The sequence below is a fragment of the Sciurus vulgaris genome, assembly GCF_902686455.1.
Source record: "Sciurus vulgaris genome assembly, chromosome: 14".
Taxonomy (NCBI): domain Eukaryota; kingdom Metazoa; phylum Chordata; class Mammalia; order Rodentia; family Sciuridae; genus Sciurus; species Sciurus vulgaris.
In genome coordinates this window covers 97,392,681-97,417,296 of record NC_136475.1, presented here as the reverse complement: position 1 = coordinate 97,417,296, position 24,616 = coordinate 97,392,681, and the positions used below count along the sequence as shown (strand labels likewise).

At 48.4% G+C, this 24,616-nt stretch overlaps 1 protein-coding gene across 1 annotated transcript; it reads right to left on the bottom strand.

The window, feature by feature from the left end:
• Window positions 1-1,142: 1,142 nt before the first annotated feature.
• RNASEH1 (ribonuclease H1) lies at window positions 1,143-13,689 on the bottom strand. The gene is made up of 8 exons (XM_079109835.1): window positions 13,527-13,689; window positions 12,755-12,870; window positions 9,348-9,512; window positions 7,429-7,528; window positions 6,202-6,256; window positions 5,744-5,828; window positions 5,132-5,256; window positions 1,143-4,189 (listed from the first exon to the last, which is right to left on the bottom strand). The coding sequence occupies exons 1-8, from the start codon at window positions 13,652-13,654 to the stop codon at window positions 4,103-4,105; spliced, it is 861 nt and encodes a 286-aa protein (XP_078965961.1). The 5' UTR covers window positions 13,655-13,689; the 3' UTR covers window positions 1,143-4,102.
• Between the last annotated feature and the right edge of the window lie 10,927 nt (window positions 13,690-24,616).

Below are 24,616 nucleotides of genomic sequence, written 5' to 3'. Positions count from 1 at the left end.
CTCTCTCTCTCTCTCCTCTCTCTCTTTCTCTCTCTCTCCCCCCCTCACCTGCACAGCCCCTGGTCTGCAGGGTAGAAGAGCAGCAGGGCTGACCTGGGCTCATTCTCTCCCCTGACAAGCCCCTCTTCCTGACCTCACCCGAGTCAGAGCCTCCGAGCCTCCTCTCTGGCCCAACCTTGGGCCACACAGTCTGGAGAGTGCAGGAGGGGCTGGCAACAGAGGTACCTCCCCAGGGCACACTCCTGGAGACCTGTGCCCCTCGACTGGGCCCCGCCTCCTAAGTTCCCATGCCTCCCACCGAGGTCACCAAGTCAACTCCTCCATGGATGAACCCCTGGCAGGCCAGGGCCCTCAGGATCCAATAGCTTCGCAGAAGCCCCACCCTGCACCTGGCTGCACTGGGGACCCAGCCTCCAGCAGGAGACCTTGGGGCAAATCCAGACCCGACTAACAGGCAGGCCTCATTCAGTGGCAGAGAACAGACGGGGGCTCTGCCCACAGCTTCTCCAGTCCAGGCGGCAGAGGGGCAGCAGACACAGGGCAGGCCCAGCAAGGGCAAGGGGCAGGTAATGAAGGGGCAGAAGACGTTCCCGTCTCTTCTGAGATTGGGCGACCTCCCTGGGACCCAGGGCCACCTCTCCTCTCCTTCATGGTTGGCGTTTCCAGTTAGCGGATGGTAGTCTCTTTAGCCTCGGGGGGTGGGGAGAGGCCAGGCGAGTCCAGGCCGGGCACCTGGATCCGGGCTCTGCACCCGCATTTCTCTGATGGGTCAGCACGCCCAAGGTCGAGGCAGCAAGGCAGTCCAACAGGAAGACACACCAGGCCTGCTCACCCAGGGCGCACCCAGGGGACGTCTGCAGGCCCACGTGCAAAGCGGCCTCAGGTCCCTGCAGAGCAACGACAGTTACCATCATACCCACAAGTCAGAGGGGCGAGCTGCAGCAGAGCAAGTGGGAGACTCTCACGACCCCACTGTGTGACTCCAAAATCAGTCATTTTTAAGTCAACAAGGAGCAAACAAAGCGAGAAGCTTTATTTATTTATTTTGCAGTGCTGGACCTGAACCCAGGGTCTTGAGCATGCTAGGCAAATGCTCTACCCCTGAGCTACACCCCTTGGTGGGTTTCATCATCTTTCCCTGGTAACAAGGTCAGGAAAACCCCTCGCCCTTGTACCTGTGCACCAGCCTGCCTGCCTGCAGCAGGAATCCCCTCCAGCCTTCGTTACCCTGGTGATTTTCTCTCCAGTCCCCGCCCTGGTCCCCAGCTGGGGATGGCTCTAATTCACAGTGGTATGGAAGTGACGTGCACTGGGCTGGTGGTCGGGCCCATCCTGCCCCCACGCAGGGCAGGAGCAGGAGCCCTGGCTCTCAGCCCCACCGCCATTCCCCGGGGGGTCCCTGGCGTCTCCTCTTCACAGACACTAAACCCCTGGGACCAGGGCCCCGTGCCCGTGACCTCGTTCAACCTTCCTTCCTTAGGTCCCATCTCCAAGAGCCATGCTGGAGCGCGGGCTTCATTGTGAGTCTGTGGGGACCCACTCAGTTCACAGGTAAATCAGGTAGGGCACGCTGGACGTGGCGGCACACCTGTTATCCCAGGGACCTGGGAGTCTGAGGCAGGGCTCCAGGTTCTGGGTCAGCCTGGGCGATTTTAGTGAGACCATCTCGAAGTGAAAAATACAAAGGGCTGTGGATGTAACGTAGTGGCTCAACCCCCAGAACCACAGCAAGACGACGGTGGCAAAGGGAAACGTGATGACCACACAGTGCCCCGGGGGGACCCCGGGGGCAGCACCCACGGGCCTGTCGCGCAGGGACAGCGGCCACTGAGCAAGACAGCCCTGAGCAAGCAGGCACCAACTGCACCTGGGTGTCTGCAACGGGGGTCCTACGGTGAGCACACGCGCCCCCGACGGGCCCTCCGCACAACACACCTTGTAACTGTTCCCATCTAGCACGTCTGAAGGGAAGCACCACATGGATCAGAGGTTAAACAGCAAAGATGTGCCTGCGGCCCCCACTGCCTTGTGCTCCCCACTCAAGGTACCGTGATGCTTCCCATCTCGCTGGTTCCCAGGGGCATCCACACCAGCCCTAAAGGGCTGTCACTGCCTTCAAGTTTGCTATTCCACAGCAGCTTGTCAGGTTCCAGGTCCACTTCCTGGTCTGCAACGATACAAACCGTGTTTGTTTTGCAGTGCTGGGGTTGAACCCAGGGCCTCACGTGTGCCGGCAAGCACTCTGAACTCCCGCCCAGCCCCATGACTTGTCTCTGCCTGCATAGGTGTTGCAGTATCAATCTGTAGAGTGGGGCTGGCGGGTCAGGGGAGTGGGCTCATCATCCTGGCAGGCGGGCCCCACTGGTGTCCAGGGCTATACCACCTGCCTTCAGCATCAACAGGTGCGTCCTATTTCCCAGCAGCCTGAAGGACTAATGGAACCTGTCGATGGAGAAACTGCTGCTCATTTGTACACTCTGGAGTGAAGCTGGACACACTGCCATTGAAGGGGCCGGCGTGTACTTTTTTCTGACTGAATCAATCCTCTGATGGACCAGATGTTTCCTCAAACAGCTCTACACATTAGGGATATTAGTGCTTTGTGATGAGTTACAAGCTCTTTCTCTAGTTTGCTTTTGCTTGTTACTTTCAAAACCTTCCTGTTCTGAAGTTTTTAATTTATATGCAGTTTTTTTCTTTTATGGTCATGTGTATAGGTAAGAAGGCCTTTGCTTGCCCGCTGGTAAGTTACTGTTCCTGAAACAGACTTATCCCATAGGTGTTTGGGTTCACAGAATGGAGCTCTGTACTTGGGGATGAGGAGGCAACACCCTAGCCTGCTCCCCACTTCACTGGTCAGAATCAGTAAACTCCAGACTGCAACAACAACAGGACGGATGGCCCAGGTCCAACAGGATAGGTAGGAAGAACAGTGGGATGCAGGGGGGACTACAAATTATGAGCCCTAAGAAATAGCAAGTTAAAAAGAGGAGAAAGTTGGCAGGGTTAAACTGCCATTGAGAAATGCCAGGAAGTCATTTCCACAAAAGTTAGAGTTACCTGTGAAGAGAGGCGAGGAGGAGGGCCCTGGGGAGCCCTCTGCAGTGTCCAGCAAAGTACTATCCATACTGGTGGTCGATGCAAGAACTTTCGCTTTACAGTAGTAATTTCGTAAGTTGTTCATTTGTTCTGTGTCATTTTCTATACACTTTTATTTTATGGAAAAAAGCACTCAAAAATAAATGATCATGTCAAACATTTGTTTGAAACTTGCACAGTATTTTTAAGAACAAAATCCAAAGAAACTTTTTACAGATATAATATGCATCTTGGTCTTTAAGAACTGTAACTGAACCAGACGTGGTGACACACCCCTGTAATCCCAGCCATTCAGCAGGCTGAGGGGAGAGGATCACAAGTTTAAGGCCAACTTCAGCAACTTACCAAGACCTCCCAAACTGAAAAAATAAAAAGGGCTGGGGGTGCAGCTCAGTGTAGAGCACCACTGGGTTCAATCCCCAGCACCCACCACCCCACACCAAGTTGTAACTGTTGAGCACGAGTGAGGCCCTGGGCTTGATCCCCAACCCGGCACACACACTTGAGAAAGCTGTGGCCAGTCTTCACAGCCAAGGTCTCCTGTGTGCAGGCTGTCTACACACAAGCATCAGGCACTTGAGGATCTCCTGGTGAGCTGCGTGCCCAGCATGGCTACAAGGGCAGGAGGCTCCATCTTGAAAATCAGATGGTCAATGAACTCTTCAAGGATTCTTCTTGACTTCTTGTCTGCATCTTTTAACCAATGTTTATTGATTCCTTATAAAAATCCAACCCAAAGCACTTTGGGCCAGACTGCAATAAAACAAATGAAAATACACCAAGCCCAGGAAGCACAGGGCAATCTCAGAATCATCAAATCTCAAAGATGTCCACCTCCTGACAACTTGAGCACTTTTGACAGGATGTTTGTAAGACACACAGTGCCTTCCTGGCTCAGCTTTGTCCACTACAGCCGTCCACGCGGTGAAGTCTTGCTGCCCATGCAAGGGAATGAAAGCAGCAAGAGCCATTGCTTGCCTTCTCCTAGTACCCAGGCGACTGCTCAGTCTTCAGCCTGCTGGGCCCCTTCTCTCGCCAGCCTGTCGGCCTCTTCATTGCCCACAAACCCCGAATGACCAGGAACATGCATCTGTTAAAATAAAGGCATTCCCTTTGATTTGTCCTTATTTTTAAACAAGCAGCATGACTGCACTTCACTGCTAAGAGACATAAGCTTTCAGAGCAGACCAAGCTCACTTAGTGCCTCCTGCCCAACATAAATTCCTGATGAATTCACATGACACGTTGACTAAAGCTCCATTTCATTTTTCTACAAATCTGATTTTACCATTAATGGTGCTTTTTTCTCAGCAATGGGACATGGCAAGCTAGGCAAACTGAGTAGATGGACCAATGGATGTTTACACACGCACGCATATGCGTGTGCACACACACTTTACCCTTTGAATGCTGTTGAGAAGAATGGACCACTTATTTAAGCATTGTCCGCATTTTCACTGCTGAAGCAAATTTACGTGTCAGTTACAAACTGTTATCAATGGTTCTATGAGGCAGAGCAGGTAGAACTGACACAGTGGTTCCAAGTTTAGCTTGCTCTGCACTGTGTGGAAAAAAAAACTTGATAAAAATCATCTATTACATGTCTGTAATCCCAGGGACTAGGAAGGCTGAGGCAAGAGTATGGCAAGTTCAAGGCCAGCCTTAGCAGCTTAGTGAGACCCTATCTCAAAATAAAAAAAAGAGCTGGGGATATAGCTCAGTGGTAAAGTGAATTGGGTTCAATCCATGGGTTCACCTCCCCACCAAAAAAACAAAAGAAAAATAAAACTGTAAGAAAAACACTTTCCTTTGGGAAAGCCATGTTCCTAGGGCCTCAGCAAGCCCTCCCACACCCAGTAACACTGTTGACTGCAACGACCAAGAGAGTCAAACGCACTCAGAATACGTCACGATGTGAACCTCCCGGGAACTGGTACCCTGCACCCCTCAATCCCTATGTAACCACTGCTCTCCAGCCCATGGGGACCACGCGGTCACAAGAGCCACAGGGAGCATCTGAAGAGGCACTCACCCACTGGATGTCCATGCCGCGGGCGAGCTCCTCCAGCTGCACAAAGTCCTCCTTGTTGGTCACCTCCTTCCCTGTACTCGTCTTCCACCCGTTCTTCTTCCAGCCTTGGACCCAGTTCGTGATCCCTAGGGGAAGGCACGCTTGCCGGATCCTTCACCTGCACCGCCTGCCTATCCTGCCTCTCGTGTTCTGAGCCACCAGCCTGGACTCCTCACCCCCTCAGGGGGCCCCAGCTGCTTCAGCTTGTAGCACATGCCGGAAACACCCATCTCCCCCCGTTGCTCTGACTGCACACACCTGCCGCTCCCAGCTTAGGATGTCCCTTCTCCAGAGCTCCCCACGTGCACTGCCCAAGAGCACCAGCACACCTTGATCCTAGGTGACTTACACACATCTAGACTCCAACTACCAGGATAGCAGAGCCACGTCCACTTCATGACCACAGAGCTGGCGCTTCAAAAAACTGCTTCATTTCCTCGTATGTGACCCACCAAATGCCATCCCTGTTACTACCTGTGTCCTGTTGTAACACTTCCTACCAGGTAAAGAAATGCCTACTTCCCTTCAGAGTGACTGGAAAGTCACCAGGAGAAATGAAATGTGAGGGCTTACCATTTATAGTGAACATGCTGTCCGTGTACAGAACCAACTTACTGATGTTCTGAGCCTTAGCTTGTTCAATGGCTTTGCACGCTGCCTTGAAAACACAAGCCCACAGTCATGCTCTGCAAAAACTGTCAACCCAGCTGGTGTTTCAAGTGACTCGAACTTGGAACATTCCTTCTATTTATGTGCTTTGATTATATCCTTCACGTGAAACAGTGCTAGACATAAAATTCTGTCGACGCTAACTTGAAATAAGATTTTAGAGTGTTTCTCCAGAATTGCTACTAACCCAAAGTTTCTTCTGGACTGTGAATATCTTATCAACATGGATAATAATAGTAACAAGTAGTATGATTAGTCTTGTTAAGAGATGACAGACTCACGTGTATCAAGTAACTCACATATGTTTTGTGCTCAAGGTCAATACGAAGGAATGACAGACTCACACTTATCTGATAACTTACATGGATTTCTGCTCTTTGGTTCGTCTGTCGTCCAGGAAGTCTAATGCCTATATTTCTGTTTCAAAACAGCATAAAAAATAAAATAAAATTACAAAGCTGATTCTCAAGTGTTCCTTTCAATGAATAATGAGCTAGTGTACATTTTTTTTTTAAATATAAAAGCTTTATATACAAACACAGCCTTTAAAAATCAAACCCCCCCAAAAAAATCCAATCAACAATACTAACATTTTGTTGAAAGACACCATAATATACATAGGAAGAACACTGGACCAAAAGTCAAGGACTAGGTGTAATTTCTCAACTGAAAGGCATTAGCATGGGTTCTAGGGCCAGCACTAAGTCCCCAGACCCTGGTGCCACACCAGCTCCCGCCCTCCACCACCAGGGTGTGGAGCTAAAGCAAATGGTTAAAGTGAAAGAATTTTGTACACTGTAGAGCTCAAAAGAAATGTAAAGTGGTACCATGATTAAAAATACCTAACGAACAGCCCCCCCCCTCCCCCCCCGCTTACGGTACTGGGGATCAAACCGAGGGGCATTTTCCTCTGAGTTACATTCTCAGCCCTTATTATTTTTCACTTTGAGACAGGGTCTCACTCAGTTGCTAAAATTGGCCTTGAACTTGCTATCCTCCTGCCTCAGCCTCCCGAGTTGCTGGAATTACAGGTGTGTGCCCCCTCCTTTGGCTACCTAACAAACAGCTCCTGTGGGTACTTGTAAACACCGGAAAACAAGGTGAGAACTGTACATGGGGGCTACATAGGGGTCAGACCCCTCTTTCCTCTCAACCTCAGGGCATAGTTTCAAGTTCTTTCACATCCACAGGCAAGGCACATCTGAACAATCGCATTTCACCTCACTTTGACGTGATCCTTTTGACATGCAAGGTCACCCCTGGGTCACACATCTTCAGAGGGTGTAGTGGTACGCGGGTTCCAAGCCCAGCTACCTGCCCCTGAGCAGCCGAGAGGCCCTCTCCCAGGAGGAGGCCCTCTGTTGTCAAAGCTCACGAGTGTGACAGAGACACCTGAGCGTCACGGTTGGGACGGCAAGGCCAAGGTTCCGCATTTGCCGGTCTGCAGAACAGAGCTGTTCAGGATCCATACAAATCAAACCTCTGCTCTTCTACCAGCCGCTGCCAAAGCTGTTTATCTGGCAGGTTTTCCACACAACCAGTCAGCACCCAGCTCTGCCTCATCTTTGCACTCAGTGCTGCTCACTCACAGAGGGTGGCCCGGCCCCCAGTAGACGCCCATTCCGGCTCGTGCCCTCCTCCGCCCGTTCCTGGAACAGCAGCCATCCGTGTAGACGACGACGGCGTCTCCTGCAGGGGCAGAAGCAGCACTGGATCAATCTCAAACGTCTACCAGGCTGGGTCAGCAGCTGAAGAGCACATTTCAAAGGCTGCCGTCTTCTGTGTAGGGAACATGAATTCCTTCTGTGGGGCATCTGCCACTTCACGCTGGTCCCATCCGCCAGGCAAGTGAAAGGGCAAGATGGTCACTGTGCAGGCTAGAACCCACCCTCAAAGACCTGCTGCTCACATCCTACCCTGAAGGGGCCACTATCCTTCTCTATACCAGGGCCACCTTCACTTCAGAAAGCCACCCTTCTAAGGGAGCGGGGCCTCAGCACCAGGGTGACCCTGCCTGCCAGAAGGCCAAGTCCTCTGACAAACACTAGTCTCTTGTTTCACGGTACATTTGCAATAGTGAAATGTGGCTCCTGACTGCGTCTTTTCATCCAGGCAGAGGGTTTGATTCACAGAGCAAGGCAGGAGACAAGGAGGAAAAAGACTGACATAGGCCACCCTCGGGCCCCGGTGGCCAGCAGCACACTCCCAGCAAGGCCACACAGGCCCTTGTCCAGAAGATGGTGGAGCGGGCACCGCAGAGGCATAGCAGGAGGACACCACAGAAGCACAGGAACTGTGGCGCCATCAGAACAGAGGCTGGGAGACCTCCGTTCAGCTGATCTCAGCTCCATCAACAGGACCACAGCTGCCTCCAATCAGAGACACCCATCACACACCGGGCTGTGAGCTAGCATGCTCAAGCAACGGTGCATGCTGGGGTAGCTCCTCTCCCCATTCTGCCACAAACAACGGTTTTGATTCCAGTTGGTAAATAACAAAATCAAGGGCACCTTTTTGACTATTATTCTAAATAACTATAAAACTGATCTACAAATATAGATTGACAAAACATTTTCTATTGGTTTCTCTTGAATCAAACTATAAAATGGCTTCTTCCTGGGAAAGTTAGAATCTAGAAATTTAATGAGTTATAAAGACGCTGGGTGTTCCTACCTTCTGTTCACCCATATTAAAGACAAGAAGATGCGGACACTTGAAGTCACTAAGTAGACAATGGGTCCTGGAGTTAAAGGCAGAGGAGCAGTTCACAACCACCTTGCTTCAGGGACAAGGCACAGTCAAGCCTGAACACAAGGCCAGAGCCTGGTGTGACTGAGGGCGAAAGGCCGCTCGCTCCCTGAGGCTCCCTAATCTGAAGAAGCTGAAGCCTCTGCAGAGGGAGCAAAAGCACTCTGCACAGGGCTACTGGTTTCCCGAAACACAAGGTTTGTCGTTTGTAGTGTACACAATGGTTTTCCTAAGAACATCTAAAAGTTTACTAATTCTGCATGACCCCATCAATTGTGAAATGGTGACCTTAGAGAATTCTAAATATCCTGTACAGAAAGGAATGAGGAACAACATCAGTTCAGATTTCTCCCATTTAGTGAGCAAAGTTTTTATAGTTTCATGATCGTTGTATTTTAGTTATGGGGTGTTCCCCAAAAGCTCATGTGTGAGACAATGCAAGAAGGTTCACAGGTGGAATGATCAGAGACTTGTGACCCCATCAGTGGACTGCTCCAGAGGCAGGGAGGAGTGCCTCTGGGCTTTGTCTGTCCCTGGTAGGCAGAATGCGCTCTGCTTCCTTGCTGTGTGTCCTGACAGCTTTCCTCCACCATGCCCTTCCGCCCTGACGTCCTGCCTCATCTCAGGCCCAGGGCAATGGAGTCGGCTGTCTGTGGACTGAGACCTCTGAAACCATGAGCCAAAATAAACGTCTCCTCCTCTGCGTTGCTCCTGTCAGGCCTTTTGGTCGCCATGGTGAAAAGCTAACTAAAATACAAACCCATATAAGAAAACGTGTCCTTGGCGACGGCAGGGGCTGGCTCGGTGTCCTTTCGCACATACTTTGCACTTGGCTCTGAGCTCTCGTCTTCATCTTCCTCTAAGGGCTCTCTGAGCCGCTTGCCAACTTTCACCTGTGACTCCTGCACACGAGTATTTTTTTGTCCTGGAAAACAAGAGTCAGAGACAATGAGCCAGAAACAATGAACATAAAATGAACTGCTTAAGAATCAAGAATTCTAGAGGTTGGGGCTGTGGTTCAGTGGTGGAGTGCTTGCATGGCACAGGTGAGACACTGGGTTCGATCCTCAGCACCACACAAAAAATAAATAAATAAAATAAAGGTATTATGTCCATCTACACCTAAAAAAAATTAAACAAACAAACAAACAAACATGAGAATTCTGGCAAGTTATTTACTATCACTAAGTCAAACTCAAACACCCTTTGAATATAGCCCTACAAAGAGAGAATGACTTGGAACACGCCATCTCAGAATTTTTTTTTTTCTTTTTTGGTACTGGGGATTGAACCCAGGGGCACTTAAACTCAGAGCCACATCCCAGGTCCTTTTTTATATTTTATTAAGAGACAGGGTCTTGCGGAGTTCTTAGGGACTTGCTAAGTTGCAGAGGCTGGCTTTGAACTCCCAATCCTCCTGCCTTAGCCTCTTGAGCTGCTGGAATTGCATTCATGCACCACGATGCCTGCCCATTTCAGATTCTGATGTCCTGTGAAATAATTCTCATTTCTTCCAAGGTGAGCTTGTTAGGAGCAATGTGAAGACAACAGCAGGGCTTCTGTGGAGAACCTTGGTTTTGATGGAGGTAATAGATATACCAGTTAGGGACCACAGTGTGAAAATCTGATGGGTTCTTAGCCAAGAAAAACAAGGACCTAAATTTGTACTTAAGATCAGTGTTGTCCATGGCTTAGCCCACTGCTGCCCCAAAATTGCAATTATATGAACTCCACATTGAAAACCTCTAGGGAGGCTAAGGGGGCACAGGTTGAGCTATATAAGCAGGTAATGGGACACATCAGGAAAGGGAACTAGCCAACTACTCTTATAGTTTCTCTTCAGGTTTGGCCAGGGTTAAAGCCAAAAGGAATCTCAAACATCACCTCAGGGTTACCTGGCTAGCCAGGATCTCACTTGCCCTTTACCATCACAGTGCTGAAGCACAAGATGGATGAGAAAAGACTCACCAACTAGTGTTTCAAGTACAGCTCTACTTTCATTGACTGAGAACACAGGAAACTGATACTGACCTCTATGTTTCTGTAAAATGCTGATCTGAGGCAGCTTTCCCACAGTATCATTTTATGGGGTGGGAACTGGTACAGAAGGAACAACTAATTAACTAAAATCTCCACAACTGAAACCTAAACCCAAACCACAGAATTAACTTTTAGCTGTAAACTCTCCCTCCTGGGATGGAGAGACAGGGCACTGACACCCACTGAATGCCTGCTAGAGAGCTGTGAGACCACACCTCCAGCCTGGAGTAGCTTCCTGCCAGGCCTCCACCAGCCTGGGAAGCCTGAGCAAGGCAAGGCGGCACAGAGTGCTGGCATTTCCACCCACCTCCTGTGTGCCTCTTGATCTACCTCAAAGGTATTCTGCAGAAGTAAATGCAAATGCACAGGTCAAAGGGCACTCCTGTAGAATCTGAATATTGATACACATATGGGTTTATTTACAACAGACAGCTAGGTTGAACTGAAAGTTTTTAAAGAACAGGCAAGTCTTTGAAAGACGGAAAACCACAGTTGTCAGGTAATTTTTACTTCACAAAACTGTTTTTCTTTAAGTAAATCAGCTTATATAAACCATAAAACTAGAAATTGATCAAAAATTCCAAAATGAGGATAAGAGAAACTGGAAAAGGGTCTAATGCTTTTTCTTATGTACAGTTCTTAAACATTAAAGGTGCTAAATCTCAATTTATAAACCTAAGCCACTGACTGTGAGGTCTCTGTAAACGTTTAAGAAAGCAGATTCATAGACATCAGGAACCAGCCTGCCTTGAGATTTAGAGACTTTAACACGGGAATATATGTACTTGGAAGAATTGAGATGTGAATAAATTGCTAATTGGTTCACGAAAACTATGAAAAAGCAATGAAAAACACAACCAGACAGACAAGTGCCATACTTTCAAACTTGCCTCCTTTCTCAAACTGATCTCTCGACTGAGTGACTAGCACATGGGAAGCTCCTTGAAGAGCTGCGGAAAGGAAGGAGGAGCAGACGCACAAAGGGTCCCCTGCCCTTTGAAAACGTCAGTTCTGAGCATGACCTGCCTCTCCCTGAATCCTGTCTTGTCCAGAATTGTCACCACATCCCAAAGGGTTCAGCACTCGAGCACATCAGTGAGCCTGAAATGAGTCAAGCGCATAAGACCCAGGCTGGGGCTGTTCACAGTGCAGAGTGCTTGCCTAGTGTGTGAGGCACTGGGTTTGATCCTCAGGCCCACATAAAAAACAAACGAATAAAATGCATGATGTCCATCTACAACTACAAAAAAAGGGGGGGAAAAAGAGCTTATGAGCACATTAGGCTCTGCTCTCTCTTAATCTCCATAAAGTCTGTATATGAAAACTTACTTCCTCAAGGTAGGCTCATACACACACACACCACCACACATGCACACACAAATATGTGTGTTGCTGGGGACTAAACCAGGGTTTTGGGTGTAGTCAGTAAGTGCTTCACATGAACATTAAGTTACATCCCAGTTCCAAATATACTTTTTAAATCCTGTGCTCTAAATCAGAGTCACTTTGCTTATCTGAGTCCTATGTATCAGAGTTGCAAATGTGATTTCCCTTATATAAGGCCTTAAACTTCTAATACTTTCTGTAACACATGAAACTGAAAGAAATTCAAATTGTGAGACTCTGTTCCAAATAAAAACACCACATACACACATGCTGTGGAGGGAAATCACACTCTTTCCTTTAAAACCATAGCCTATTAAGTCCAGTAACAGCACAAATACTTCAAAAAGGAATTATGCCAGGCATGGTGGTGAACACCTGTAGTCCCAGCAACTGGGGAGGCTTAGGCAGGAGGATCACAAGTTCAAAGCCAATCTCAGCAACTTAGCAAGCCCCTGCTTCACATCCCCTGGGGAGGTGTCTCAGTGGTTAAGAACCCCTGTGTTCAATTACCTGATACCACAAAAAGAGGAATTATGGCCTAGTGAGTACACTGAATGCACCCAAGATGAGAGTGCTGGCTACTGGCACAAGGACTACTCTTTAATCTGTTCAACAAAAAAAAAAAAAAAAAAAAAAAAAAAAAGGAAGAAAGGATTGCAGTCTCCTGTGTACAGATGCAAAGATGTCTGGCTCTGCAAGGCTCTGAGGGGATAAAACATCACACTGATGAAAAGTGAGTACCTTCTGAGCCATCCGGGCTCACAGAGTTTCTGACAAAGGCCCAGGCTTCATCTTCTGTAGCAAACTTTTTAAACCTGGCAGCAGGAAACCGGTCCACCTGTGCTTTGCATTCATTCCTGGAAAAGGCGGGCATGTCATTTCTTACCTTCCTCCCTGTCTAGCCTGTCTTCTTTTTAAAGAAGATTCTTGCTTAAGTGGGAAATAGTGTGAAAAGGGATGGGCTGGCAGTTCCTTGGGGCAAGGTACACCTTACAGCTTCTAGTTTCCCCTGACATGTCAGATTCTACACCCCCTGTCCCGCAATCTGCCAGCCAGACGGTACAGCGGTCCACTGGCTTCTCTCAAACTCTGAAAGTACAAAAATTTGGGGGTCTCTGAAATAAAAAGGTCTGCTAATTACCTTATGACAGCATCTGAGGTGCTTTTCTCAGTACTGTGGCTGCCGGGCACGGGGAGCCCACATGTGCACACAGACGACAAAACTCGGTACCCGCGTGGGAGGGTCCTGCCCCGCAGTCACAGCACCCGGGCTCCAGTCCGGCTTCGGCCACTCACCTGCCCTGGGCACGCCCTGACCAGGTGAGTGCGCCCGCCACGACCGCGACCCGGCCCTCCGCAAAGACCCCTCCGCTAATCACCGGGGAGCGCCCGAGCTCCTGCTCCGTCGGTGCAGGGGCCCTGCCGGCGACGCCGGCCGGCACTGCCTGTGCCGCGCGCCTCCCGGGCACTCATCGGCAGCACAGGCCCCAGGAAGGCCCGGCCGCCCGCTCACCAGGTCGGGAAGACGCCGGTCCTGCGGCCCCTGCGCACGGCGTAGAACATCCCGAGCCCGCAGCAGCCGCGGCCGCAGCGCACGGCGGCCAGGGCGACTCGGCGGGCCAGAGGCAGCAGCCCGGGCATCGCTCGGGCCCGCGCGTCCCGCCGCACTGCGCCCCCACTCCGTCCCCGTCCGCGAGATCACTTCCGGCGGCGGCGCGGGGAGGTGACGTCACGATGGGCGGGGCCTTAGCAGGGGCGGGGCCTGCGCGCCACCGTTCCCGGAAATGAGCGGCGCGGGAGGGTTGAGTTCCAGCGCCGCCGGCAAGGCGCAGAATTCGGCCGGTGGAGGGGAGGCGCCGTCGCCTCGTAGTCGGTGCGCATCCCCGGCCTTCTGAGCCCCGCGAGGCGGCCAGTAATTCAATACCGAGTCGGAGATTTTGCTAAAAAGGCGTTTCTAAAGTTCTGATCAACTTTTGCTCCCTTAGAAAGTCGACTTCGAGAGATGCTGACACCTCGTTTTGCAGATGACTTTGATACGAATTTTCTCCAGTTGGACAAAAGTTCATTGAACGGGCTGTTCCCTGGGGATGCAGTTGAGGGAGACAGGCCAGGGTCTCAGAAGGACGTGAGCACAGCCACCTGTGCAACCGCAGTGCAGAGCAAGCTGCTGTACTGGGTGTGCCAGACCCGACAGCCTGCAGGGTCAGGGGAGGCCTGACAGCGCTGCTCCAGCAAGGCTTGACGGATGGGCAGAAAGAAGGCACCTTGGGCAAAGGCGAGACACCTGGGTTGCTCAGCCCTGTTCTTCCTGTGAGCCCAGAGAGCATCCAGCTTAAATGTTTGAACTTTTCTACCTTGATTTTAAGTGGGCTTTCATTCCTCATTCCTGTTTAATGCACTTCAAGATAGTTTCTTATATTAAAAAAAAAAAAAAATCATCTCAAAAGATGCAGAAAAAAAAGCATTTGACAAAATACAGCACCTCTTCATGTTCAAAACACTAGAAAAACTAGGGATAGCGGACTGGGGATATAGCTCAGTTGGTTGAGTGCTTGTCTCGCAAACACAAGGCCCTGGGTTCAAATCCCCAGTACGGGGAAAAAAAAAAAAAAAAAAAAACTAGGGATAGTAGGAACATATCATCATAAAAGTCATATATGCTAAACCCAAGGTCAACATCATTCTAAATGGAGAAAAACTGGAAACATTCCCTCTAAAAACTGGAACAAGACAAGGATGCCCTCTTTCACCACTTTTATTCAATGTTGTCCTTGAAACCATAGCCAGAGCAATTAGAAGAAAGAAATTAAAGACATACAAGTAGGTAAAGAAGAACTGGGCTAGGGATATAGCTCAGTTGGTAGAGTGCTTGCCTTGCAAGCACAAGGCCCTGGGTTCAATTCCCCAGCCCTGCCCCCCCCCCAAAAAAAACCTCAAACGTTTATCACTATTCACTGATGACATGATTCTGTATTTAGAAGATCCAAAAAACTTCTAAAACTAATAAATGACTTCAACAAAGTAGCAGGATATGAAATCAATACCCATAAATCAAACGCATTCCTATACATCAGTAATAAATCCACTCAAAGAGGGGGAACTAAAGAAAACTACCCCATTCACAGCAGCCTAAAAAAAAAAAAAAAACTTGGGAATCAATCTAACAAGAGTTGAAAGACGTCTACAATGAAAACTACAGAACACTAAACAAAGAAACTGAAGAAGAACTTAGAAGATGGAAAGACCTCCCAGGTCACTGCATAGGCAGAATTAATGTTGTCAAAATGGCCATACTACCAAAAGTGTTATACAAATTTTAATGCAATTGCTATTAAAATCCCAATGACATTCTTCATAGAACTAGAAAAAGCAATCATGAAATTCATCTGGAAAAATAGGAGACCCAGAATAGCCAAAGCAATCCTTCGCAGGAAAAGTGAACCAGGAAACATCACAATACCAGACCTCAAAACTATACTACAGAGCTATAGTAATAAAAAACAGCATGGTATTGGCACCAAAACAGACAATGGTACAGAATAGAAGACACAGAGACAAATCCACATAAATACAGCTATCTCATACTAGACAAAGGCGCCAAAAATATTCACCGGAGAAAAGAAAAAAAATGGCGTTGGGAAAAATGAAAAGCCACATGTAACAAAATGAAATTAAACCCTTATCTCTCACCCTGCATGCAAATCAGCTCAAAGTGGATCAAAGACAGGCACCAGAACAGAAACCCTGCACCTACAAGAAAAAGTAGGCCCAAATCTTCACCATGTCAGCCTAGGATCTGACTTCCTTAACAAGGTTCCTAAAGCACAAGAAGTTAAATCAGGAATCAATCAATGGGATGGACTCAAACTAAAAAGCTTCTTCTCAGCAAAAGAAACAATAATATGAAGAGAGACTACAGTTTGGGAGAAAATCTTTATCACATGCACCTCAGATAAAGCTTTAATCTCTAGGATATATATATATATATATAGGACTCAAAAAATTTAACACCAAAAACCCCAAATATTCCAATCAATAAATGGGCTAAGGAACTGACCAGACTCTTCACAGAAGAAGTTATACAATTGATCAACAAATATATGAAAAAATGTTCAACATCTCTAGCAATTAGAGAAATGCAAATCAAAACTACTCTGAGATTTCATCTCACTCCAATCAGAATGGCAATTATCAAGAATACAAGCAACAATAAATGTTGGTGAGGATGTGGGGAAAAAGTTACACTCATACATTGCTGGTGGGAATGCAAAATGGTGCAACCATTATGGAAAGCAGTGTGGAGATTCCTGAGAAAACTTGGAATGGAACCACCATTTGACCCAGCTATCCCACTCCTTGCTTTATACTTATACCCAGAGAACTTAAAATCAGCATATTACAATAAAGCAGTCATATCAATATTTATAGCAGCTCAATTCACAAAAGCTAAACTATGGAACCAAACTAGGTGTCCTTTAACAGATGAATAGATAAAGAAAATGTGGTGTATATATATATACACAATGGAATATTACTCAACTTAAAGAAGAATGAGATTATGGCATTTACTGATAAATGGATGGAGTTAGAGAATATCATGCTAAATGAAGTAAGCCAAACCCCAAAAACCAGAGGCCAAATGTTTTCTCTGAGATGTGGATGCTAATTCACAGCAAGTGGGGGTGGGGGGGTTCTGGGGAGGAATAGAGTTATTTTGGATTAGGTAGAGGGGAGTGAAGGGAGGGGAAGGGGTATGGGGGTGAAACAGACACTATTACCTCATGTACATGTGTGACTGCATGACTGATGTGATCCTGCAATATGTACAATCAGAAAAATGAGAGATTACACTCCATTAAATATGATGTATCAAAATGTATAAATGCATTCTACTGTCACGTAAAACTAATTAGAACAAATAAAAATATTTTTTAAAAAACCTGTCCCTGTATAATATTTTACAATACATTCTACTGTCATGTATAACTAAAAAAAAAATATTTAAAAAAATTTTAAAACCCTGTCCCTACCAGCTGGGCATGGTGGTGCACACCTGTGATCCCAGTGACTCAGGCTGAGGCAGGAGGATCTGAAGCTCAAACTCAGCCTCAGCTACTTAGCGAGGCCCTAAGCCACTCAGTGAGACCCTGTCTCTAATAAACTATATTAAAAAATAAGGGCTAGGGAAGTTGCTCAGTGGTTAAGCACCTGTGGGTTCAATCCCTGGTTCCCCCCCTCAGAAAAAAAAACCCAAAACCAAACAACAACAACAACAAAACACCCTATCCCTGAAAGTTAATTGATGATGAATCATTATATTCCTCCTGCAAATGTATCACGGAACCTAGAAATGTTCCAGGTCTGGTCTTAGGATGGTCTGTCAAGGCTCCTGCCCCCATAGCTTTCTCTTGGGGTCAGAACTACTTAGGATTGTGCTTCCATGTAGGTCGACTGGCTATGGTCCTTCATCAACCTTGAAGTATCTGGAAAAGGGGACTTTCAAGAGTTATGGCAAACTTTCAAAGAAGAAATAAAAGGTAGAAAGGAGACAAGAGGACGGACAGGAAACGGAACTTAATCTGAAGTTCCACATGCCTTTCCAGGCCTGCCGCTCCCCGGTTTGTGCACAGGCCTTCACTCACATTCCTGGAAGATCTAAGTCTTAGAGTTACCACTCACAAACATTCTCTCACGGATGGAAGTTCCCTTGTGCCCTGTTAAGTAGCCCACACATGAACAGATTACGCGAAGAGGGATGCGATATTTTAAGAAAGGGTCTATTACGTGTACTTCCCAGCCCTTGTACTCGTCAGACAATGGAAACTGTCAGCTTAAGGACTCTAAGAATGACCAGAGCACCATAGCCACCTTGTGATCCCTAGGCTGGGGTCCTCCCTACATGCCTTCCCATGCCCACCCCTCACCAACTTCCTTTAAAAGAAGAACCTGGGGCCCTACAGCACCACTCTCCAGACAGCCGCATCCTCCCTTCAGCGTGTCTCTGCGTCCCTGAATAAGTCTGACTAACTCGTGTGTCCTCGAGCTCGTTTCTGTGGCCTTTGTCAAGAGCAGAGCCCCACTCATCCTGAGTCAAGGCCCCCTATATGGGAACTCTTTGGACCTCTTTCGATGGCAGTTCACCATCTTCACTTTCTGTGGAAAATTCGGAGGGCCCGCAGGATCTGCTCTCACGCTTCTGTTCCTCTGTAACTGAACTTCGCCAGACCTTTGAGTCTGAGGATTTCAGTGGCATCGCGCTTCGGTCTGCATCTACACTTCTTGGCCACCAGTGATGAAGGATGTCCTGTCACATGGTCCCCTCACTGTTTCTTCTGTGAAGTGCTGTTCGAACAATCGGAGGCCGAGGCTGAGGCTGCTGCTCTCCTAGAACTACATCTGAGAACCGTCACCCATAAGAAATAGTTGCCTGTGTTCCCACTGAAAGTTCAAGTTGTTTCCAGCCATCACCCTTGGCGTTGCCCCTTTGAGACCTTGTCACCTCCTCTTCCTCCCTGGACTGGAAGGCTGAGTGCAGTGCCGGTGACCTCCACAGTGGGGAGGTGTAGAAATGACCCCACACCATCCCTGGAAGGGGCCACCCGCCTGGCAGTCACCTACGGCGCCCGGCACGAGTGGGTCTCGTCCACACCACAGTATCATCCTAGCAATGTGACGTGAAGTGAGGAAGCAAAGCCCCTGAAGAAAACGGCGGATCCTGACTGTGGATCTGAAAACAACCGGAATCTAAAACGTACTCCTCGAATTTACACGGAGGCAGAAAGCGCTGGCTACCAGGGAAAAGAAGGAAAGGGTGGACTCTGACCACATAATGGTTGCCCCTGCCGTGCCAGGCTCAGTGAGGTTGGCAAGGTGCAGACAACCTCTTCTTCGTGGTTGAGCACGCAGGCTGTTTTTACGTGGGGTGCTGCGGCTGGATCCAGGCTCCAGCTCGCTAAGCAAGCGCTCTTCCTCTGAGCTACCCTGCCCCTATCCAAGTTTGGGGACCAGGTCTGGCTGGCCTCCTGCTTGCACTCCCTCGGCCTCAGCCTCTTGAGTGGCTGGGATTACAGGTGTGCTCCACCCGCCTGGCACCACTATTGTTCTTTTAAAATAAAGTACATGTTATTTATGGCAGCATGTCAACATATGGATTTATTATTGTAAGGAGTTAACGATTTTAGTTCCCCACTTATTCATTCATCCAGTGTGTGTGCCGGAGATGGAACTCAGGACTCACGCGTGCTAGGAGCATGCTCTGCCACTCAACTTGACCCAGCCTCTCCATTGTATTTTAATATGGCAAATATTGATCAATATTAGCAGAAATAAAAATTCTTCAAGGTCTCTAACAATGTTTGAAATCTGATATCATGTTTCTGTAAAGTGCTTTAGAATTTCCTGAAGCATGCAGTTTTAGGTAGAACATGCCCTGGAACCATTCCTTCTTCAGATAATGCATATGTCTAACACCACAGTGATCAAGTAGTAGTGATGGCTGTCTATAGCAGTCCCTGTGGTCCATGGACCTGTGCGTCCAGGTGCTGTGCTAAGTCCTGAACACAGCCACAGGTTCATCCTCACAGTGAAGCACAGTGCCCTGCTGGTCATGGCTGAAGAAGTGGCACGCATGCATCACTTGCCCACAGACACAAAGACAGGAGGTGGCAGAGCCAAGACTCAGAACGACCCCACGGCTGGGCCTCAGAAACCAGCCTCGTGGTCCCCAGGGCCCCCGCCAGCTGAGAAGGACTCTCTGGGAATTCAGAACTGTTGTTCCAGGCCCACAGCATGGGCAACCCCCGGGTGCTCCCCCGTGGGCCAGCCAGGCTCGCCTCTGCCACCGGGTGCTCCTCACAGCACCCGGTGAGTCTGTGGGGCAGATGCTTATTTAACAGCAAAGACGCAGGTTCCAGGAGGCTTGGGCTGACTCAGGCATGGGGCAGCTCTGGCACAAAACGGCTCTCACTCTGGAGCTGTGCCCAGCACCGTGAGGAGTCTAGCACTCAGCTCCTGATGGTGGCTGAGCGGAGGGCACCGGGAGGCTCAGAGAGGTGCTGCCCAGCGGAGCCAGCAGGACAGGGCAGCTGGCGAGGCCCCACTCACCTCCCTTGAGCCCCCAGGTGCACTAGTTTGGAATCTGAGCCACCCAGACCCTGAGGCCAGTCACCACCCGCAGGAGTTAAGCCAGACACACTCTGGGTGCAGAGGCCCGTCCCCAAAGCCTTCCACTGCTTGGGTCAGGCCCCTCACGTTCCACCCGTCACCCCACACCCACCCTGCGCCTCCACCTCCGTGACCCCAAAGGCTGGGTGGTGGGGTCCGCACCCAGCACGGTGACACAAAGGCATCTTATCCACTGACATTTAAAAACAGCAAGAAGCTCAGTTGGAAGTCAGCGCCGCGATTATCACCAAACACTGGCACTTCTAAACACCGCCCGGTACATGCCTTCTCAGGAGAAATCTTCCTTTACTGGCTAAGAAACTACTCACAGTTACTGCTGGGAGTTTTAATTTAATTGGAATCTATTCTTTTAAATATGATTGTTGGTTCTCATATTAATGGATTAAGAAAGTGACGACTATTACTATTACGTGATTATAGCTGAAAACGCTTTCATTCAATTTACGGAAAGGGGTATTGACTACCCACTGTGGGTGTCCAGTTCCCCTGGATGCCACTGTCCTCTGGACACTTCCTCTGGAATCGCTGACAGTGGAGGCCTGTTCAGACCACCCTCAGCCTGACCGCAGTAGGAAACCCCAGTGGCCCCAGGGAGGAGGGACACCTTGTGGTGCCAAGGGCAGCTTACCAACGGTCCTCAGGCTCCAGCTACTTTGGCTGCTTAAGTGGTCATGTGATGCAACCCAAAGGTGAGCTGTGGACCAGGTGTGAGACCTGGTGCTCTTCAAGTAAGGCCTTGTCGAATGACTTCCTCCTTCAGACCTCATTTTCCTCACTGGCTGACAAGGTTCAAGTGCCTGTTGCACCAGAGCCAAGAACTGTAGTGGGGTGGACCAGAGGTCCAAGCCCACTGGCTCTGGAGAGCTGCAGGGGACACCCAGGGCCGTGTATGAATCACTTCTCAGCTGGTTCCCCGTTTTTCTCCCCCTGTCCCTGAGCTCGGAAGTTCAGCTCCACAATCACCAGTGCCGTCGGTGAGGCGAGCTGCTTAAAGTCTTCTCTCTCCTGTGCAAAGGAGATGTGCTGACCAAGACTGTCTGATGTGCCTGTGTGGTCTCAGGGCCAGGCTCCTTCTGGTCCCCAGCCTATTTCATGCAAGTTAACAGCAAAAATGTGTTGCTTTTTGTGAAGTATGTTGAAGAGAAGCACATGATCAGTTTATGATAAAAATCGAAATTGTGAACACCTCTGTATTTCAGACCTTAGCATTCAAATTGGTCGTTTCCATCCTCCTGGCAGTTCTCTGGAGCCTGGAAATCCTGAGGTGTTGTGCCGGAAGGTGACCTTGGAGCTTTACAGAGTAGCCAGTGGGGACCTCGCTTCCGTTAAGTCCTGACTCGGCTTTCGCCTCCGTTCTAGGCCCTCGTTCGGTCCACTTGCACTGGCTCAGGTGATGATAAAGGACAGCCTCGCCAGCTTCGAGCGGAAGGGAGAGGAAGGACTTTCTGTTAAACCCCGTCCATCGATTCTTGGTCAGACAGACAGGTCCGTGAACTCATCTTACCTGCAAGGGCTCACCAGTAACCCTCTTCTGCGGCTTGTTGTGAACATTAGGATCTGGAGGAGAAAGTACTCTGAAGCTGTGGGACCCACCTGTGGGACCTCGGGGCTTTCTGCATCTCAGACGCTGAGATTATGCATTTCCAACTCAAGATCCGTTTTTCACGGCACTTTCACACAATATGGAAGTTTGTTGGTCTGTTCGTTTTTATACCTCCAACAGATTTATTTTTATTTTTCAATTTTCTTTTATTTTTTTTTTTTTGTGGTGCTGGGGATCGAACCCAGGGCCATGTGCATGCAAGGCAAGCACTCTACCGACTGAGCTATCTCCCCAGCCCTCAATTTTCTTTTTGATACTGGGGATTGAGCCCTTTTTTATTTTATATTCTGAGACAGGGCCTCAGGAAGTTGCTGAGGCTGGCTTTGAACTTGCAACCCTCTTGCTGTAATCCCAAGTTGCTGGGATTACAGGTGTGCACCACCATGCCCAGCTACCAGATTTGTTTTAAAGGAATGGATTGAGGAGAAAAACATGGGACACAGAAGTATGGAACAGAAAATGAACACAAATGTAAACTCCTTTGAACTGGATAACCACAATTATAATTACTATGCAAAACACAGTAAATGTTTAAAGACCACGCTGTTCCCTTAGCAAGACTAAAGGTCTCACTCTGGTACTTGCAATGCGGGCCGCAGCCCTTACATTTGGATGGATCACTGAATGTGTGGCACAGCCATGCTTCTAGCCAGGTTTGAGAAGGACAGCCTGGTGTCCAGGTGGAAGTACGGGAGTGGGTTTCCTGTGTCACAGGAGGCCTGGGATTCCGCCTGTGATGCAGGGCCAGGTGGGGGCCCATTTTTTCTCTGACCCCTGACCCTGGGCGGCAGTATCGGTTTCTAAGTCACATTCCCCAAGCCTGAGGAGCACACGTCCCCGAATCCCACTGTATCTCCTCCCACATGTCCACATTTGGGGTCACGTCCTTCCAGTCACACGTGGTCACTGTGGGGCAGGGGCTGGTGGACTTCGTGGGCTTCCTGGTGGAACTTGTGGTGCGCTGAAATACAGAAATTTTATTCATATATGTTATATGAATATATATTATATGACACATATACATATTACAAGACATAAATTTAAAATTATATGAATTACACAAAATTATATATTTTTCTTTTCTGTTATATAAATTCCATATATTATGTAAACTAAGATTCTATAAAATACATGTAAATATATACATATGTATCTTTATGTGTATATGTATGTATATATGTATATGTATTTATATACATATATATATTTTGCGTGTGTGGGGGGGTACTGGGGATGGAACCTAAGTATTATGTGTTCCATCACTGAGCTACACCCCAGCCCACAATTGGTCTTTAATATAACTGTAATAAAAGGGATAATTTGGCCTGTTTAGAATAAGAACCCAAAAAGTTACTAGAAATATATATTTAATATTTTAGACCAATAATTTTTAGGTAAAACCTAGTTGTTTAGACATTTAGATGTCTACAGAAAGCCTGAGGTTCCTTAGCACACGAGTCTAGTGAGCGGATTTGATCCCTGTTTCTTGGCACACTTAACCAATGCGTGAGGCTACACAGTTGCTGAGCCTGCTTCACAAACAAGAAGAAGGCCACCACACGGGAGCCCCGTTCTTTTCTGAGTCCCTGGTTGCAACCCCACCCTCGGTCTACCCAGACCGATGTCCTGGGTCCACTCACCTCTTCCTCTAGTCCGAGTAGCCCACTAGGTAGCACTCTGGGGGATAAGGAGAGGTGATGAAGAAGAGACGATGTTTTAGAAATCCAGGTTGCAGCCTGTTTCCTAATTCAGCCACTGCTAGGGCGGGAAAGCCACTTCGCTGGCCTTCCCAGGTGGCAACATGTGTGACCCTGCAGCCAGGCTTCTCCCCTCCGAAGGCTAACAGCCTTAGGTAGGCAGGGAAAAGGGGCGTGTGGATGATGCTCCTATAACTGATCCCGGAAGTAAAAGAGGACCCTGAGTGTCAAGAGTAGTCATTCAGCCTACGCGTATACTTTCCTCTGGAGAAAAGGCATGGAGATGCATTTGGAACCTTTAGCCCTGAATTGACAACGTAACTTGATTGCCCTTAACACTGATGTAAGCAGCACGGATGGCCTGGTATCCCTCTGCACATGTCCATCATTGGCAGTAACACCAATCTAACAGCCAACTCTAAGGTAGGTCTGGCATGTGAAATGAGCTACTGGGACCATCGCAATGCTACGGCACAGCAAGGGCTCTGTGATCACAGCAACACTCAGGTCGGAACAAGTCAGGGCTGCCCTGCAGGTAGGCAGTCTTGAGCAAAGCTGGACTCCAGTGTCTCCATTTTCCTTTTATTGCAAACTCTCTCTCACCGGTGCTAAGTGCCCTTCCTGCACCCCAGAGTTCAGATCTTCCTAAGGATGCTTGGCCATTCTCCCCAGGAGACTGTTTTCCTGACACTGCTGGAATTTTCTGTTGTACCTCACTGAGCAGGGCATTGTTCTTTCTGCTAAGCTAATGATGGGTGTATTCTCTTCTCCAGTTGATTCTTTCACTTTAACAGGAACAAGAAATAAAGTATTGATTTGAAGAAAATAAAATCTCCTTGTCAAATCTAGTTCAATTTATCTTTAAAAATTGTTAACATTAGCAGGCACAGTGGCATACGCCTGTAATCCCAGGAGCTTGGCAGGTTGAGGGAGGAGGATCATGAATTCAAAGCCAGCCTCAGCAACTTAGCAAGGGCTTAAATAACTTAGCAAGACCCAGTCTCAAAATAAAATATAATGGGATCCTAATTAGAATAAGTTATACTCCATGTATGTTTAATATGTCAAAATACACCATACTGTCCTGTATAGCTAACAAGAACAAATAACAAAATAAAT

What these genes read in the sequence shown, in the direction of transcription:
- RNASEH1 (XM_079109835.1), bottom strand. Translation starts at nt 13,654, where the DNA reads ATGCCCGGGCTGCTGCCTCTGGCCCGCCGAGTCGCCCTGGCCGCCGTG. An exon ending in ACCGGCGTCTTCCCGACCTG is followed by an intron (nt 12,871 to 13,526) that starts GTGAGCGGGCGG and finishes CGCCTTTTCCAG; the next exon opens with GAATGAATGCAAAGCACAGG. An exon ending in GCGGCATGGACATCCAGTGG is followed by an intron (nt 4,190 to 5,131) that starts GTGAGTGCCTCT and finishes TTATTTTAACAG; the next exon opens with ATGCATGTTCCTGGTCATTC.